General features: G+C 41.7%; 2 protein-coding genes across 2 annotated transcripts in view; both read right to left on the bottom strand.

The window, feature by feature from the left end:
• Window positions 1-1,528: 1,528 nt before the first annotated feature.
• Window positions 1,529-14,022, bottom strand: fkbp1ab (FKBP prolyl isomerase 1Ab). The gene is made up of 5 exons (XM_037684413.1): window positions 13,874-14,022; window positions 13,732-13,779; window positions 8,701-8,813; window positions 5,722-5,882; window positions 1,529-2,551 (listed from the first exon to the last, which is right to left on the bottom strand). The coding sequence occupies exons 1-4, from the start codon at window positions 13,908-13,910 to the stop codon at window positions 5,754-5,756; spliced, it is 327 nt and encodes a 108-aa protein (XP_037540341.1). The 5' UTR covers window positions 13,911-14,022; the 3' UTR covers window positions 1,529-2,551; window positions 5,722-5,753.
• Window positions 14,023-17,244: 3,222 nt separating this feature from the next.
• Window positions 17,245-19,427, bottom strand: part of nsfl1c (NSFL1 (p97) cofactor (p47)) — an 8,253-nt gene continuing 6,070 nt past the window's right edge. The window contains exons 8-9 of the mRNA XM_037684410.1: window positions 18,949-19,119; window positions 17,245-18,217 (exon numbers count right to left, since the gene is read on the bottom strand). Of these exons, the coding sequence (XP_037540338.1) occupies window positions 18,055-18,217; window positions 18,949-19,119 (334 nt within the window). The 3' untranslated portion in view covers window positions 17,245-18,054. The remainder of the gene's footprint in view (window positions 18,218-18,948; window positions 19,120-19,427) is intronic.

The following is a 19,427-nucleotide window of genomic DNA, read 5'->3' as shown; positions in this document are numbered from 1 at the left end:
GGACCAATACTCTTTACTTTATATATGCTTCCATTAGACAGCATAGGATACATTTTCAGTGTTATGCTGATGATACACAATTATATTTGTCCATGAAACTCAACAAATCCAATCAGCTACTTAGACTACAAGCATGTGTTAAAGACATACAATCCTGGATGACCCTTCATTTTCTCCTTTTGAACACAGACAAGACTGATGTTTTGGTTTTTGGACCTGAGCACCTTAGGAATTAATTTTTCAGTCTTCTCCCTCCTTAGATGACATTAATCTGTCCTCCAGTTCTAATGTTAAAAATCTTGGTGTTATTTTTGATCAGGACATGTCTTTTATGCCCCACATTAAAAACATTACTAGAACCACCTTCTTCCACCTGCGTAATATCACTAACATTAGAAACATCTTATCTAAAAATGATGCAGAAAAATTGGTCCATGCATTTGTCACGTCTAGACTGGACTATTGCAATGGTTTATTATCTGGGTGTCCAAAAACTTCTTTAAAACGTCTTCAGTTGATCCAAAATGCTGCTGCCAGAGTCTTAACTGGAGTTAGTGGGAGAGATCATATCTCTCCAGTTTTAGTTTCTCTCCATTGGGTCCCTGTCAAATCCAGAATAGAATTCAAAATCTTACTTCCAAACTACAAAGCTCTCAACAACCTAGCTCCATCTTATATTACAGATCTTATTGTTCCATATTTTCCTAACAGAGCACTTCGCTCTCAGACTGCAGGTTTACTTGTGGTTCCTAGTTTCCAAAAACAATGGGAGGAAGATCTTCCAGTTCTCAGGCTCCTCTCTTGTGGAACCAACTTCCAGTTTCTGTCCGTGAGGCTGACACATTGTCCAGTTTTAAGACTTTCCTTTTTGATAAATCCTATAGTTAGGGTCAGCTTGGGTTTCCTGAGCTATCCCTTAGTTATGCTGCTATAGGCTTAGACTGCTGGAGGACAAACTGACCACATTTTTTTCACTCTGCTTATGTCTTTACTTTGTACAACCTGTTTTGTATTTTTTTTTTCTATCCTTAACATGCGTTTGTCTTTCAGGTTCACCTGCACCTACTCCTGGACCTGCCATTCCGTGTCTGTTTCTCCTTCCTGTCCTCTCCAACCCCAACTGGTCAAAGCAGATGGCCGCTTGTCCTGAGCCTGGTTCTGCTGGAGGTTTCTTCCTTGTAAAACAGAGTTTTTCCTTTCCACTGTTGCCACTGTGCTTGCTCAGGATGGGCGACTGTGACGAAGCCAAGATTCAACTTGTCTGCTGGATTCCTTAGAGAACTTTACTAATTGGCTTTTTTATGTATGTGAATGTTCCTGTAAAGTGCCCTGAGACAACTTTGTTGTGAGTTGGTGCTATATAAATAAACTGAATTGAATTGGGTTATAATTTGTAGTGGTAAGAAATACATCCACAGGCAGATGAAGAGCATTTCTTTTATTTTAAATACGCCATCATTGGTTGAACCTGCGTACTGTAACATCTCTGCACAGAACTACACAGAACATCTGCAGCTCAGACAGCATGTAACATCCACACAACCACACAGCAAACTCCTTCATTTAAACTCCATTTAAAACTCATTCTTTCAGATATAAAAACCACTAAGACGCCAGTGTTTCAGTTTATTCTCTCAACGCGACACGATCTTTCGATAGGCAGACCGTTAAATCACCGTCGGCATCTCAAAAAGGGATTAAGATTGGCTTCACGGGTTCTCAAAGACGCATCCCAAAAAATACAAGATTCCACCTGATAGTCAAAGTAAGGCCAGGAAGAGTCCTTTGCCCTTGTTTAGAAATTTCAAGCATTTCAGAGGATTTTCAAAAACGATCAGACCCAATCTTTGTGCATCAACACAACCTGCCTTTGCACGGTTTGACCTGGGTATGGCTTTAAATGGGGTTTAAAGAGGTGAAAAGGCAGCGACGATGTAAACAGAGCTTTCAAGCTGTACACGGTAAGTTTCCTATCAGATCTACAGCATGCAAACAGAGCGGGGTAGCCACCATGTTTAGGCACACATTTGAACTATCTACAACTGTCTACTTCCTGCCAATTACTCCCCTCACTCGTCAGTCAACAAAACGAAGCATGGGTTTACGCAGAAATGTCCATTTTAAGTGGAAAACTCAATTACTGCTCTGCGCCCAGACATTTTAACTACTATCAGTGCATCAGAAACTTTAATTTCATGCATCTATTGAGTGGAAAAAATATGCAAATGTGTGCTTTTTTATATACTTTTGTTAAGAATACGTTAAGCTTGTTGCTAGTGGTTTATTGGTGTTTTATACACGTCATTGTGTGACGTTATGCAGTCAAAACATTAAAAAAACCACTCTCACAAAGAAAAAAAGCCCATTTTACACAAAATTAAGAACATGGAAGTTTGAGGTTACAGTTTTAAGAAGGAACATGATTGAAAAATATCAGTAGCTCTGCTGCCACAGAGATAAAACAACACAAACTGTCAGAGTTCAGGGAAATTGCAGTGAAACAGCGCAGACTGTCCAAGCGTCTCGTCGGGTCACGCAGGTGCCAAGTCAACTGCAAAGACGAGAAAAATTAGTATTTCATACTGAAGAGTTTACTAATACACTCAAATCACAAACGTGTAACAGTTACAAAATGATCAATGTGAGGGTAGGTCACAGCCATAACATTATGACCACCGTTAACATTGAGTAGGACCTCATGTTGCTGCTGGAACTGTTCCATTAGAGCAGGGGGTCTGCAACCTTTAGCATCAAAAGAGCCATTTCTGCCCCTTCGTTTACTAAATTAAACGTGTCCAGAGCCGCAAAATCTGCTACAACTGTCATTATCAACTGGTGGCCCATGGGCCACTTTAAGTTTGTTAGAGGGGGCTTTTACGGCCAGTAGGCGTGAAATTATAAAACTAAAAACATCTAAAGATTGTTAACATTTGTTGATATTTTTACATTTTAAGACAAAAGAAAAGACTGGACTCCATCCATCCATTATCTTTACTCACTTTTTCCTTTTCAGGTTGCAAGTGTATCACAGAACACTGGATTCTTGTAAAGAAAAATATATATTATGTTGCCAATGCTGTGCAGGCTTATGTGTTTTTTTTTTTAATTGTGCAGTAATTGAGTATCCTACTTTGAAGAAATAAAGCATAAAGTTAAAGTGAGTATAATTTACTCTGTGTATCCACATATTTGCAAAGGAAATGACAGGAAAACTGCTAATAGTTATTTTTTTGTTGTGGGTTTAACATTGCAGACCCCTGCATTAGAGCATGGACTTCAAATTAAAGTCTGATGTGGCATCTGACAGCAAACTGTAGCATCTCCTTGAGGACAGGCCGAGGGTCTCGTATAAAAATTACTAGAAGTTCGAGGGTTGAGAAGCTCCTGTACTTTACCTCCTTGTTCTGGAAAATCTGCAGAAAAAGTGGCAGCTTTGACATCATATTCTTTAATCAGAGCAACATTTTTCTTTTTGGTTAAATAAAAAAATATACACTTTAATCCATTTGCTTTGAAATTGTCAAATTTTGAAATCTACTTCCCATCTTTTTGCCAATGAAAGAAACATCTTGAGGCTTGTAGTGAGATTAACTAAACTGAGCTGTTGTCTCTCTGAAGGGGTCCGATGTCTGACGGGTCAGTCTGATAACTGGTTATATAAAAGCTCATGTTTATCCATCCGACTCCTCTTTGCCTAAACAAAAAAAATAAAACTATCAATAAAGGCATAAAGTGCTGCTTCTGGGACCCGGATGTTCAAGTGACTTCACATAAAGTGTATTTTTCTTTACGAGCCGTGATCCTTGAATAAATAATGTCTAGAAATACTGAGGGACGCTGTCGTTCAGCAGTCAGCCACTGCCACAACGAGAGGGTTTTAATTAAGGAAATGTCTTCGTTTCCAAGATGACGAGTCAAGTGGTGAGCAACATGTAAGAGCAACATGGGGAGTGGTGGCGCAGAGGTTAGAGCAGATGGGCCCTATCGGAAAGTCACAGGTTCAACTCCCCGGACAGACAACATCAAAATGTGGGTGGAAAAGGTGAAACACCCACACCTGCCTGCCCCCACCCTCATTTGCCCCACTCTGGGCTCTTGAGCAAGGCCCTTAACCCCCACCATCTTCTCCCAAACAGGTCGCTCTCAAAAATGAGTTCTCGTGACTCAATGAGACTACCTGTATAAATAAATAAAATAAAAATAAACAAATAAAAATATAATTTCTGTAGCCCGTTAGATGAGGAAAAAGCTTAAATTATTGGCTGAACGCTTCCACAGCGTAGTACAGCGTGCAGGTCACGACATTCCTCTTTGAATCTCTATGCCGACGACACTGTTGTTTATCGTTGAGCTCAAACAGTTGCTAAGGTTTTCCAGCTTCTACAGTCTGCATTCAACATCATCCAGTCTGACTTGTTCCGTCTCAAACTGGTGCTAAACGCTGATGAAACCAAAGGGATGTTAACAGAAAGTTGGTGCCAGCAGTTATATTATCCATGCATGGTGTTCCTATTGAGTTTGTGGATTCTTGCAAATACTTGTGAACCTTGGTTGATGCGCAGCTCTCTTATAAGCCGCATGTCCAAAACTTGATAAAGAAACTGAAATTAAAACTGGGTTTCTTTTTCAGAAATAGATCCTGATCAACTCTGAACACCAGGAAACGTTTTGTAGCTGCTACTTTCATACTGGCCTCTGACTATGGTGACATCATCTACATGAATGCCCCTGCCAGCACCTTGCAGATGTTGGACGCTCTCCATCATGGTGCGCTGAGATTCATAACCGGCTTAACTACCGTACTCACCACTGCACCCTGTATTCACTGGTTAATTGGACATCATTAACCTCACGCAGACTCTTGCACTGTTACATTTTCATCTTTAAATCACTTCTTGGTCTTCTGCCTTCTTATATCTCCTCCTACATGTCACGTCGTCAGTGCAGTTACAGCGTGCGCTCTCAGGACATCATTACCTGCAGCGTTCCCTCAGTGCAGACTTAGCAAAAAGGCCTTTTCTTACTCTGCTCCCATTTCCTGGAACATCTTACAAAAAGACCTGAAGCTGTCCACTTTGACCTCTTTATGGGATTTTAATCAACTGATAAGTTCAATGCGGAAAAAAAAAATCAAGCATATTCCTGTTTTTAGTATTTTACCTTATTTTATAAAGCACCTTGATTTTATTTTGTTTTATAACACTACTTTTTATTTTTATTTTATTTGCATTTTATTGTTGTGTGTACATTATCTGTTGTTTGACTAAAACCAGATCTCTCTTGAAAATGAGTCATTGTGACTCAATGAGACTAACCTGTATTAATAAAGGTTGAATGAATGAAGACAGTACATGTGACAACAGAGGTAGTCACAGGGTCAAAACGGTCGCTTCTGTTTGGCGTGTGTGAATAATGAAAACGGGAACATCCGCACCTTCATGAGAACATCTTTCTATACTTATAAGGCATAACAGATGTGAGAAAAAAAGAGCTAAAAGCTAAAACCACTACAAGTCATTTCTCATCAAATGATCTTCGTCTAAGACTCACGCATAAAGACCGCAGGTGATACGCTTCAAATTATTTTTGCTTTTCCGTTTATGGCTGTGGTTATAATGTTATGGCTGACCATTATAAAGTTGCATGCTCTGAGGACAGTATTACTCAAACCAGTCTGATCAGAACTAATATCCAGAGGTGGATTTGTGGTAAAGTACTTACACAACACACAACAAACAGGCTGCGGCTTTGCTTCACTCCAAACCGAGCAGCTCAACGTCGAAGACCAGCGTGGCGTTGGGCGGGATGACGCCCGGGTGGCCTTTGTTTCCGTAAGCGAAGTCAGGCGAGCAGGTCAGCTTAGCCCTCTGACCAACGCTCATCTGCGGGACGAGACGGAGAGATGTTGTTAGAGAGCTGGCAGCCTGCTGGATCGTGACAAACCTACAGCAGCTCAAGTTAGATAACACGTCTCGGGGGACGGAGGGAAACAAATCATCTTATTTACCAACGATGCTTCAGTATTACTAAATCTAAAAAACGCTGCGTCCTGTATTGTTGCTTCGTTTCTCAATAGCTCAAAATCTTAATCAAGATCATCTTTTTTTATTAAAAAAAAAAGTTGTTGATTTTTTTTTTTTTAATCAAAAGCCTGAAGGTGGAGTTTGAAACGACTGATAAAACAATAGCAGCAGAGGTTTGAGATAAATGCTGTGATGAAATGTGCCGGTTGAAAAGATTTAGGGTGGGGGGGGAAGTGCAAAGTCTTGAAGACAGGACATTAAAAAAAAAAAAAATCTTAAACTAAGAAACAAAATCTGAACTTAAGATAAAAAATATACAAGCAGACTTTGTACCCAGCAGCCAACTACCACGTGCACTTGTTTTCCTACAGAAAAAGCCAAAGTGACTGAAAAGCGGTCAAAGACAGCGGCCATCTTTGTTTCCCTACACAGACCACAATTAGGGCTGAATGACTTTGGAAAACATTTTTTACCTCAATGTTGCGTTTTAACATTAAATTATTTTTCAATGTCTTCTTCTTCATGTATTTTCAACGAACACAAGCAATAAATCTGTTTCGGTTGTTTTCAGCTCCGCTGCAACGGTTTCTGCATCTTTTGTATCGCTCCGGGGCGTTCTGTACCACTTATCCACTGTGTTCACCAAAGCCGTAACCCCAGGCTTGGTCACTATATTAATGGGCATCATGTCTTTCGCTATGAACTCCATTACTGCTCGAGTTATTTCCTTGTGCAGTTTTGAATTATGTTCATACGGAGCAAAACCTTCGAGCAGTTCGGTCAGTGGTCCCTGTCGGCTGCTACTTGAAGTTGAAGCACCGCTCGTTGGCATTCTAGCCATGCAACTATCGTAAATGGCTTTGTGGCATTAAATAAAATAAACAAAATAATTTCAAACAACAGACGCGCTGCCCCTCTTTGGTACCAAACTCTTAAAGCGCAGCGTTGACTTCTCCCGCTCTCTGCTCCGCTCACTCGCAAGTCACCTAACCAGATCATGTGACCAGTCGAATTGCAGCCTCTGCCATTAGAAAATCTCCTTTATCATATCACGATATTATTGCAAATGCAATTAATTGTCCAGCCCCAACTACAACCAACCACATGTAGGTCAACTGTATGGTCCACGTGGTTTTCAGTGGATTCAGCTCCGTTTACGTCGAGTGTGGACCCACATTTCAGAATTGCATATCTGGAACCTCCTGGAGTAAATGTTTTCAAACTGCACCGTTTATACAGTCCAGGATAAAACTGTTACGTTTGATTTCATCGCTTGAGATGAACAAGACTTGCAACAGATCCACGTCAGTAAATTATGAACATCAGCAGCAGGAAAATCTAATTTCATGTCATCCCAGCTGTATGTGCATCTGAATCACGACAGCTCCGTGTGACTGGTTGACATTTCTCAGAACAGTCTGTAAGTGTGACACAACACAGCTTCGTCTAAATCTGTGACTGAAGCAACATCCTCCCAGTCTGCAATAATCTACAGGAGCACGACGACTTGGAGCGTCCCTGATGGGGGAAAAACATAAAGGTTTGAACATCAGCTTGCACAACATTATCACCCGCCATCAAAGACAAAAGGGGGGACAATGTTTTTGCCCGTTTCTGTGAGTGTGCACGTGTGTTCATTTGTCATGAACTACAGGATGTAGTCGGCATCAAAGGCACAGTTTTATCCTGGTTTAGATCCAACTAATCTGCGGGGGTCCCTCAAGGGTCTATTTTAGTTCCACGGCTTTTTAATCTCTACATGATGCCTTTGGGGTCCATTTTTAGAAAACATAACATTTATTTTCTCTTCTTTGTTAATGAACTTCAGTTGTATCTGCCCAATGAGTCAGACAGGGTCACTCCACTGGATCCACTCTTGAACTGTCTAAATGACATTAAATTTCCTGAATCTAAATGAAAACAAAACTGAAGTCATCGGTTTGGTAAATGTAACACCCTTGACACTCTTGGCTTCATACAGCCACTCCATTGTCAGGAATCTGGGAGTTATTTTCAATAGTGCTTTTAAAATGGACAAACAGATAAATGCATTTTCTTCCAGCTAAGGCTTATTGCCAAGGTGAAGTCTTGTCTCCCTTTCGGAGACCTTGAAAATGTGATTCACGCTTGTATTAGCTCTCGTTTGGACTACTGTAATGCTCTGTATGTTGGTTTAGATAAATCATCTTTGCATCTCTTACAAACTGTCCAGGCCACAGCAGCTCGTCTGTTAACAGCAACTAGAAAACATGAACACAACACCTGTCCTGGCGCTCCTCACCCCATCTCAATCAGGTCTCTTTTGTAAGCGAGTCCTCGAGGCTCAATGGGATTTACCCGTCTAAATAAAGGTTGAATGAACGAATGAATCTCTGCGGCTGAGCCCGGCCACCCTGCGAAGGAAGCTCATTTTGGCTGCTTGTCTTCAGAATCTTCTCTGGTCCTTATCCAAACCTCAAGACCACAGATGACGGAGCGTAGAAAGACGAGTAAATCAAGAGCTTTGCTTTTCGACTCAACTCTTTCTTCACCATGACCGACAAAAGCAACGTCCTCATTACTGAGAACAAAGCCCCACTCCATCGATCCATCTCTCGCTCCATCCTACCATCGCTCAGACGCCCAGATACTTAAAGACATTTCATTTTTTGGTGATAACATCAGGAGTAACACCTACCTGCACCACACCCTCCTCCCAACCTCGGATCACTTCCTGTTTGCCGATCTTGAACCGGAAAGGCTTGTCCCTGTCCCGAGATGAGTCGAACTTCCGTCCGTCTGTCAGCGATCCTACGGACACAGAGAGGAACGCCCTTACATACTTAGCTTCAACTGTATGGCAAGCCATTTTAACATAAAATAGATTAGCCTGACTATCTGTAGTTACATTCTAGATATCTAAAAATGAGTTTTGACTACATTTTGACTGTCCAGAAAGTTAATTTAAGATATCTGTATTTACATTCTGACTAGTCAGAATAACAATTCAAGATGTCTTAAAAGGAATTTAGACGAGTCATACAGTTCAAAATATCTTTGTTAGTTTTGCCTAGTCGTTATTTGCCATCAAGATATCAGCAATTTAATTTGCACTAGTCAAATTCTTATATGTGATATCTAAAAATACATTTAAGATATCTTGAATAATGACGTATTTTAAGATATCTTTCATTGTAATTATGACGTGTGTGTGTGTGTGTGTGTGTGTAGGTGCCACGCTGCACATGTTATTAGACTCATCAGGGCAGAGAAGGCTGGGTGCAACCTTTAATATCTGCAGCTGAGTGGGAGTCGGATCCTCTTGTGGACATCAGGACAGCAGCCTGATGGAATTATCTGCTGCAGCTGAAAGCTTCGATCCGTGCATCACCACGTGCACGCAGCTTCTCTCGTCTCACCAGCAAACACCACAGTGAAGACGTTTTATCACGCTGATCAGTTCCTGCACATACGGCCAGTCCAAAGCACCAGAAACCACCCTGCACTGAAAGTAAAGGCTCGCTTTTTCACAAGAATATTCAGTTTCACGTCAAAAACGAGGGTCGCTTTGTAGGCTGACAGGAAAACAGGCGAGGAAAGGAAATCCTGCAGATGCAAGACTCACATCAGACCAGTCTGCGTGTTACATAATGTTGAAGCATTGTTACAGAACATTTGATCATGTTGGGAAGGATTAGCTTCCAACATCAGATTCTGGAGCTGGTGCAACAAGTTTTGTTCTTTATAATTATTTCAATCTGCAGAGAAAAGGTCTGGACCATTAATGTTCACACAAATGTCTTCAAGAGCAAAACATCTTATCTGGAGTCATTTGGAATACCAGGAAAATTTGCAAAATACTCGTCTTCACGTATAATCTTTTGAAACGATGTTGTATTTTAGTACAATGACCTGGAAATGTACACCTAAACTATAATTAAAAAAGGTCTAATTTAACTTGTTAAAGCTCCACAGGTGTATTTTTAACTTCAGCTCTTCTGGGTTAACCCAGACCTTCTTGGTTTTGCACCTTCGTGTTACATCAAACAAAGTTGGAGGAGAGCTTTGGTATTTTCCTAAACATTATTTTCATCCTTAACAGGAAATACTAACAGGGCTCCAACAGGGGGGGCTGTTGGGGTGTGCAAGTAGGCAGCATTACTTATATCGTGTAAATTCAGTCATCTCAAGACAACAGACAAATAAAAATAACTAATATTTGGACAAAAGATTCCATCTCTGCTCTTTGCAGATGATGTGGTCCTGTTGGCGTCAGCGTGCCGTGATCTCCAGCTCTCACTGGAGCGGTTCACAACCAAATGTGAAGCAGCTGGGACGAGAATCAGCAGCTCCAGATCTGAGGCCGTGGTGCTCAGTCAGAAAAGGGTGGATTGTTCTCTTCAGGTCGAGGGTGAGGTTTGGCCTCAAGTGGAGGAGTTCAAGCATCTTGGGGTTTTGTTCACGAGTGAGGGAAGAATGGAGCGTGTGATTGTCAGATTGGTGCAGCCAACAGCCGGTCTGTTGAGGTGAAGAGGGAGCTGAGCTGTAAGGCAAAGCTCTCCGTTTACTGCTCGGTCTACGTTCCTCCCCTCACATCTGGTCATGAACTCTGGGTAGTGACTGAAAGAATGAGATCGTGGATACAGGAGGTTGAAATGAGTTTCCTCTGCAGGGTAGCTGGACTCTCCCTTAGAGATGGGGTGAGAAGTTCAGTTATCAGGAGAGATTCAGAGTTGAACTGCTGCTCCTCCACATTGAGAGGAACCAGCTGAGGTGGTTCAGGCATGTCCAACTGGGAGGAGACCCAGAGGAAGACTCAGGACACGCTGAAGAGACTACGTCTCAGTTGTCCTGGGAACATCTTGGAGTCCTCCCAGAAGAGCTGGAAGAGGCGGCTGTAGAAAGAGATGTCCGGACCTCCATGATCAAGATGCTGCCCCCAAGACCTGACTTCAGAACAAGAGGAAGATGATGAATGGATGGATGGATGGATGGATGGATGGATGGATGGATGGAACTATGTCACAATGACTGAGAATACTTTTAGCATTGTTAATTTATAATTAACATTATTTTTAATTTTAGAAACTTTTTTTTGTCAATAAGTGAAGCTGAAACTTCTTTGAGCGTTGGGACAAAGTTTAGAACAGAACATCTTTGTGTAATTTGGAGAAAAGACGTAAACTGATGATGATGAGAAACTTCAAGCCTGTTGAGTCTGAACTCAAATTTTAAACATGAACACGACTGTAACAGGTTTGTAAAAGAAGATGTCAAAGGAATTAATAAAGATAATTAGTTTCAGCCAAAGCAAAAATATTTATTAAAGCAGAAGATCAAATCTTCTCGAGGACGTTCCTGTGGAAATATTATTAAGAGTTAACATCTTACCTGTTGTAGATAGATATTTGAACAACCCGTTTAAAGAAATCAGCGTCTAATTCAGACTGGACTATCGAGCTAACGCCTGATGGGGCCAAGATTAATGTGGATTACAGCCGTCTTAAAACCCAAAAAATATCTAAGTGGTTCATGGAAAAGCTTTTGAAAAAGGCTCGGTTATTTACGCAGACTTCTGTTGGCAGAGGACGTAGAAGAGGAGCGAGTTATCTGCAGCACTTCCAGGTCGGGCAGACGTTTGGAATATTTCTGCTGAGCTTCAGTGTAAAGCGGAGTCATCAACCAAACGTGCTCAAGTGCCACAATTTTTCTAATGAGACTAACGAGCCTGGGCCAAATTACCATATTTTCTGCCGTACAAGTCGCACCACCCTATAAGTTGCATCAGGCAAATACGTCTAATAAAGTGGACAAATCCATAAATATGTCACTTTTGAGCTCATGGGGCAGATATGGCCCGTGGATCGCCATTTAGTGACTTCTAGTGTGCAGGTTTTTAGGGCAGCGTTCACGTGAACCACTACGACAGAGTTGTTTTAGGACCGTAAATATCTAGACCTCCAACGGGAGACTGGAACAGAACCAGTTGGACCTCTCGCCTGGCTCCAGTACAAGTTTTAAGTCCTGGCCCTCCATGTAAACAAAGAGCATTACCTCTGGTAAAATTTAAAAAATACACCTCATGCTTCAAGTATTGGCGCTAGTTCTTACCTTGCTGCTGAATGTTCATATCTTTATTTTCTAATATGTGTAATAATTAGTTCATAATTAAAAGAGAGGTCATGTGACACCATGATCGTTTGCTGGTGAGGAAGCGGGACTCGAAGCCTCACGTCCCTCGTGCCAAGACATTAAAAGATGCGACGTGGTGGTTCCTGTAAAACCGACCCCGCTGGCTTCAATTTCCAACAACAACAACAAGATAAGGAAGATATGTAATATATTTAATTCAAACAGAATTCCCCTTTGAAATGCTCCCATTGTCCGGAGAAAACCTTCACGTGCACAGGAAGAACATGTCACCTCCACACAGAAAGGTTCGCAGCCGAGTTTAGAACCCGTTTGGTCAGAACTAAACTGTATTTCTCCAAATTGAGCTCGGTCAAACAGCTATCTGCAACAGGTAAGACACTGTTTGTTCATGACCTCTCTACAAAACCCTACCTAAAAATATTTGAACTTTCCGTTTAAAGTTTCTAAGATATGGCCGATATCAGCTCCTGTGGGAAGGCGATGCTCATGAGGCGCGGTGGGAATACGCTCCGGTATCGAGTGCGTCTGGTGGAAAATATTACACGAACACAGCGAGGGAGGGAGCCATTATTCCAGCCTCCCAGACAGTTATAATCCGCTCAGCTGAACCGCCACAGACCTACCCACCCCAACCCCCCAGCCCCGCCCCCATGACCCCAAAGAAACTCCAACAAAGGCAGAAAAGCGTTGGAAATCAGACAGGATTTAAAACCTGGCTGTCTGAGTCCGTCTGGGGCCTCAGAGTTAACCCTGCGGTGGGTTTCAGCCCATTCCTCCTTTATTTTTTTAAATAATTAAATCTCCAGACACAGATCGCCTCATGCTGATGTGGCGAAGATGGTCCTGCAGAGCCCGGGTCACACCAACGATCTCAAAGACGGTTTAAAGGCCGAGTATCAGACTGACTGATCAGCCGATATGGGCCACTGTCACCGAGCGCAGCAGCTAAAACTTTCTACACTTTGTTGTTTTTAAGCAGGAAGGCTCTTTTGTGCAAATACACAATGCATTTAAGTTGCAAAAACAAATCATAAAAGCTAAAAATGCACATCACCCCCTTCACGTTAACGGTTATTGCGTCTCAAATTTAAAAACTGTAAGCAATTCCAGCTGCCAACTACCACGTGCGTTTGGTTACCTACAGAAACAGCTGAAGCAACTTAAAATAAACAGCCGCGACGTCCAAAAAGTGCTTTGTTTACATCGAGTGCAGACCCACATTTCAGAACCACGCTTCTCCATTTATCTGGGATACTGGAGTAAAGTGCCAAAGTGCATGGTTTGAAGAAAAGTGATTTTATGTTTGATCTCATTATGAGTGAAATTAATTAGTTAGTGGGCGAAGAGGTCCAGCTTCAGCTGTGCAGTTTGTCCCACTCCTCCCTCACCCTGCTCCTGTCAGGATTACTATTCTGAGCCATGTTTTACAGACTGGGAGACAGACTGGGAGACAGACTGGGAGACAGTTGTCTGCAGCCGTCACTCCTCCTCCTCCTTCTTCTTCTACGGTCTCCAGCAGACACGCAGGATGGAGCCTAAATGTGCACAGTGTCCACGCTTCTCGTGTCCAACTCACCGACATAATGCACCACGCACGTCTGTCCTTTTTTGGGGAAGGTCCTTCCTGTGGAGAGAGCGACGACGCGTTTAAAGGCGGTGTCTTTGATGTCTGCAGCTGAATTAAACGCTGGTTTCCGGTGTGGGGGAGTTTCATTTACCGTCACCCGGAGAGATCGTCTCGATTTCCACTCCCATGTCGGCGGCGTTCGTCTCGGAGCCGGTGAGCTTCTGCTGCCCGCAGTCTGTCTGTCTGACCGCTCCTCCGCCGGATGTCCTCAGCTGTCTCTCTCTCTCTCTTTCTGTCTCTCTCTCCCTCCGCTCAGAACTACTACTTCCGCTTCAGTCCTTCAAAATAAAACTCACCAGAGGCGAAGGAACCAAAGAGGAACTGGTCTTTTTAAAAATCCAACTCATTTGACACCTGGTGTTATGGGCGGCTGTGGCTGAGTGGTTAGAGCAGTCGTTCTCCAATGCAAGAGTTGGGGGTTCGATTCCACCAGCACCACACATGCCGAAGTGTCCCTGAGCAAGACACTGAACCCCTGAACAGTGAACCCCTCATCCGATGTGCGTCCCATCAGTGTGTGAATGTGATAAAGCTCTGATTAGTCTCTCCAGATTCAGATGAGCTTAGTATAGATCAGGGGGGGCTTTTTCCCTGAAAGGGCCAAATTTAAAATCTATAGGGCTGCGGCCAAATGCAATAATATAATTATTTATTACAGTTATTTATCCATCCATTCTGTATAAAGAACATTACAGAACAGGCTGCATTGGTGATGGGGGTCTGGGGGGGGGGGTCCTCCACCAGAGAATTTTGAATAAAGTAGATGCCATTTTCTGCATTTTGTTGTATTTTACAAAGGTTTATTTGTAGATTAACATGAAACAAAACATGTCAACTCTGTTATTATTGAAATCTCTGACTGCAAACGTTCTTAATGCAACACAGCTGCAGCTCTGCAGGTAAGGGACGTTCACTCGGGACAAACTGGTCAGTTGCCGACGAGCCTACTGGACTCATTGACAGGTGGCGTGACTCGTGCAAAAAAATTAGATTTTACTGGCCCGTTTGAGACTGTTGTCATTTATTCAATATTTTGGTGAATCTACGGTTTGAGAGCTGCTTCCTTACAAAATCCTAACGACGGTTTCTTAATTTTTCAGAGATGTGGAGTTTAAATTTAGGGGTGCTCAAGAAGGGTGTGATCAACTTTGTCAAAGGAAATGTTATTCATCAGCAAGAAACTGCTGAGACACAGTATTAAGTCTGTCAAAATAAAATATAAATTATTAAATAATTAATGCACAAATCTCCAGCTGTGTAGTCATTACAGTTGTCGTTGGGCCAACTTTCCATTTAACATTAAATTTGGAATGAATGAGTGTAAACACAATGATCCTTCAAAGGAAATTTTAATATAGTAATGAGGACAGCTTGGGGGCCAACTGTGGGCACCCCTGGTACTGAGTGTTGTATGAATGGGTAAATGAGGCACAGATTGTGTTGTAAAGCGTTCTACAAGTTCAGTCCATTTACCATTTGATACCAACAAAACTAAACTGTTCTATGAAGCGATTTGTCCCAATACATACCTGGTGCACTACAGGTGCTTCACAGATTTGGTTCTGGTATCTACAGAAACTAACTGTATGATGAAATCACCTGTTATACTGTAACGAGTACATGCTGGTACTTATATATGCACTATCCCTCAGTGTGGACTGAACTAGGGAAAAGGGCCTTCTCCTACTCCGCTCCGGTTTTCTGGAATATCTTGCAAAAAAAAAAAAAAAATCTGAAGCTCTCGACCTTGATCTCCAAGTGGCTTCAAACGTCTAAGTTCATGGGAAAAAACCAAAGCAGACATGTTCCTGTTTTTTAGTTTTCTACATCCCCTTATAATCTATAGCTGTTTTTTTTTTATTGGTTACATTTTTTTAATACCATTTTATTTTCACTTGTTATTCTCAATGTGTATGCATCCTTTAAGATTGTATATAGTCGTCATCACTCTGTTAAAATCACGTCTCTCTTGTAAAAGAGTCCCTGAGGTTCAATGGGGTTAACCTGTATAAAGGTTGAATGAATAAAGAAATGTACCCAGTATTTATCAGGTATGCACATGGTTCCGACAAAGTTTGGGCTGTAACATAAAGTGAGCAATTACCCTTCATCTTTCAGGTACAAGTTACCAACCTGGTACTACTGTATATGTTAAGTAAATGGTACTTACAGGTGAACAGGATAAGTGCCTGATACCTGCAAGTACCCAGTACTTCCCTTGAAAATACCGATACTTACAGGTAACTTACGAAACTTCTCTGACACACACCAGTATGCGCCACCTGGTATATAAAAAGTAATTAGAAAGTACCTTCCAAGTACACAGCCACTAAGCACCGGGTACAGTTTACCTGACAAGACGCACGCTTCTTAATTCATTCAACAGTTCCGTCTCGATTCTGAAGCAGTTTCTGTAGATCAGTTTATTTTATTTTGCAAAATAAAGGATTCAAACAAGAGCTGGGTTTATCGTTTTCTAAATATTCAAATAATCAAAATGCATTAGTCTCCAAACAAAACCCGTATCAGTTACAGAACTTTAATAATTGGGTTTTCTATGTGTGTGAATGTTTCTGTTCAGTGCCCAGAGACAACTTTGTTGTGAATTGGAGCTAAAGGAATAAAGTGAATTGAAAGTAATGTTTTAAAGATGTGACTAGAATTTAAAAGCCATCTGTTTTAAACATCACATTGTGGCCATCTCATAAGTATATATATATTTTAATATATATATATATATATATATATATATATAAATTTAAATATGCCTAAATAAAGATTAGGCAGGCAACATCATGATGTTGGCAGGAAAGGCAGACCGACCAGATCAGAGTTTTCTAGTGAGAGTAGCTCTTTTTTATGTAGGTTACCAATGTTAACTAAAACTATAAATATAACACTTTAATAAAGTCTGAGGAAAATTTTTATCAAACCCCTCAAAAACAGAAAAAAAGTGAATAAAAGCCTTTCTTTGAGTCAGTGTGCATGCTTTTATTTTGAAGTGCAGCTTCTTTTAGCTTTAACCTGATAGGTGTGCTGATCAAGATGTGTTTGATTTAAAAAAAACTGCTCTTTAAAAATAAAAATATCCACATAAAAATAAATAAATCTAACATTTGTGCTTTAAATACATAAAACAAGCGTGAGAGAAAAATTTAAATGTGTCAAAAATGAGTCATTTTTTTAACCTTTAAACTCTTCGTGACACATTTCAGTAGACCTCAGGCCCGTCATGTTCTGTTCAAAAGATCGTGCACATTTTAAATCCAGTTTGACTTTTTCTTTTAAATGCAGCAAAATAAAACGAGATTTGACTTTAACGTCTCTGAAGATGTAAAAAAATAAATAAAATCCCAGCTATGACCTAAAATCATTCATTTTTTTCCCCAATGTTGATGCTTCTCATCCGATCAAAATGAAAAATACAATAAATAAATAAAGCACACGACTGTAATCTGTTCATACATCAACCATAAAATGAATTTATTTAATCAGAGGTCTAACCATATTTCTGGTTCCCCAGGATGCATAGAAGATGTGAGTTACAGGAATACAACTTCTAAATCAAACCAGTGTTCACGTTTCAAACGTTCTTTCGCTCAAACGGCAGCTCGATGCTAAAGCTGCGACGCCGGTTTTACGCTCGTCTGTATCAAAACGCTGCTGTGGAACTGGAACGATCTGTCAGAGAGAAAGGAAACGGGAGGAACAAAGACGGTTTAAAAAAATAAATCCATCTGCTTTTCAACAAAGGGGCAGGTGTGGTTCTGCAGGTGAACAAAGGAGAGTGGGGCTGCAGGTTAAAACAGGAACGATGTTTTCTGTTACGTCTTTACGCTCATTTAAGTGTGGAAACTTAAAAAAAAAACAGCATTAATCTGACCGGTCTTCCTCACGGAGCTGCTTTTGTGCGGATTAGACAGAAAAGGAGGAAATGAGCTGCTGAAGATCCAGCAGCTGATAGTAAACACTGTTCTCGGGTCAGATTACGTTTAGCAGGAAACAAAAACAAATCTAGAAGGCGGGCACATCTGAGACAAACCGCCCCCCCACCAAAACCACGACTCTCCAGCGTCTGGAGGCTTTTTGACAACTTTGATTCTGGAGTCGGCCTCGGAGAACGGACAGACGAGCGGGTGGGAGGGCAGAATTTTACATTTCCTTTTAGAAAAACAAAAATCAGAAACTAGAAGTCCGTATGCGAGTCTGTTTTCTCCTCCCCCAGCCACATCACCGTATGAGGAGGTGCGGGGGAGGCGTGTTCTCCCAGCCTCACTTTAGCCGCTGGACGATGACGGCGTTGAGGAGGTTGGCCTCCTGCAGCGTCAGGCTCTCATCCATCAGCTCCTTGTTGGGGAAGGTGGTCATCAGAACAAATTCCCGGGCGGCCATGGTGGGCCGAGCCGCCGCCACGAAGTGCCGCAGGTCCGACACCCTGAGGCGCACAAGAAGAAATAAAAGGTTGCAACACTGTCGGGTTATTTTACTGCTTTAAATCTTTCCAAGACTTAAAGTCGGTTAAGTTGGTTAGAAGCTGCTGCTTCTTTAGTGAGGCTGCTCCTTTGTGGGACAGGGTTCCCAGCACATCATGGGAATAAAATCCCAGAGTAAATCCTGAGGTTCCAGGAGATATTTCAGTCACGCTCAGAATTTAGCGACTTACGAGGCGAGCACAGGATTAACTGTAGCAGTGAGTTATTTAACGTTCAACTTTATGAAGGGACACAAACTACAGTTATTTTATCAAGTCAGTAAAGATTCATGTACCCTGCTGATGCACAACACAACTAGAAAGTTCCTGGAGGAACTTTGACAGGACTGCCACGTGGCATTTTAAATATATATATATATATTAAATATATTAAATAGGTGTATATTAATTATAATATATTAACTGAGTATGTTTTCATGTTCCTGCCTTTATGGGAAGAATTACAGCAACAGCTACGTCTGTTTCAGATTATCTGCCTGGCTGAAGACACCTTTAGCTCATTTTACCTGTGTAAATTAGGGCGTGGCCTTTTCACGGATCTATTTCAGAACATCAGCTCCAACAAATAATTTTAAAATCTGCTTCCGCGCGCTAATCTACCTTGTTTTTGAGTTCTGTTCCTTAAACATGTTAAGCTGTCTCAAAGTTGAGCTGCGGCAGAGTTTATGAGTCACCTGTGGGTCAGGTTGAACTTCTGAACCAGGCGGCCACCATCCGCCAGCCGGATCTGAATGTTAGTTGTGGGTTGGGAGGGGTCGAGGGTCACGGAGGCGCTGGCCTGAGCCTCGTTGGCAGACTGGTCCTGCTGGGACGTGAACGGAGCTGTAATCAACTCCGGGGTGGCACTGGATGAGCAGAAAGAAAAAAATTAAATATTTAGTTCATTTAATGTTTTTGAGACGTGACTACATCCTGTCTCTACATCCTGTCTCATGTCTACATCCTGTCTCTACATCCTGTCTCATGTCTACATCCTGTCTCTACATCCTGTCTCATGTCTACATCCTGTCTCTACATCCTGTCTCATGTCTACATCCTGTCTCTACATCCTGCCTCTACATCCTGTCTCTTGTCTACATCCTGTCTCATGTCTACACCCTGTCTCATGTCTACACCCTGTCTCATGTCTACATCCTGTCTCATGTCTACATCC

Source organism: Nematolebias whitei, chromosome 11, assembly GCF_014905685.2.
Source record: "Nematolebias whitei isolate Nwh7 chromosome 11, NemWhi1, whole genome shotgun sequence".
Lineage (NCBI taxonomy): Eukaryota > Metazoa > Chordata > Actinopteri > Cyprinodontiformes > Rivulidae > Nematolebias > Nematolebias whitei.
This window is presented reverse-complemented; position numbering and strand designations above follow the sequence as displayed.

Excerpts from the sequence above, each read along its gene's own strand:
- fkbp1ab (XM_037684413.1), bottom strand. The coding sequence starts at position 13,910 with ATGGGAGTGGAAATCGAGACGATCTCTCCGGGTGACG. Across the intron at positions 13,780-13,873 it reads GACGATCTCTCCGGGTGACG|GAAGGACCTTCCCCAAAAAA; the intron begins GTAAATGAAACT and ends CTCTCTCCACAG. Across the intron at positions 5,883-8,700 it reads GGGAGGAGGGTGTGGTGCAG|ATGAGCGTTGGTCAGAGGGC; the intron begins GTAGGTGTTACT and ends CTCGTCCCGCAG.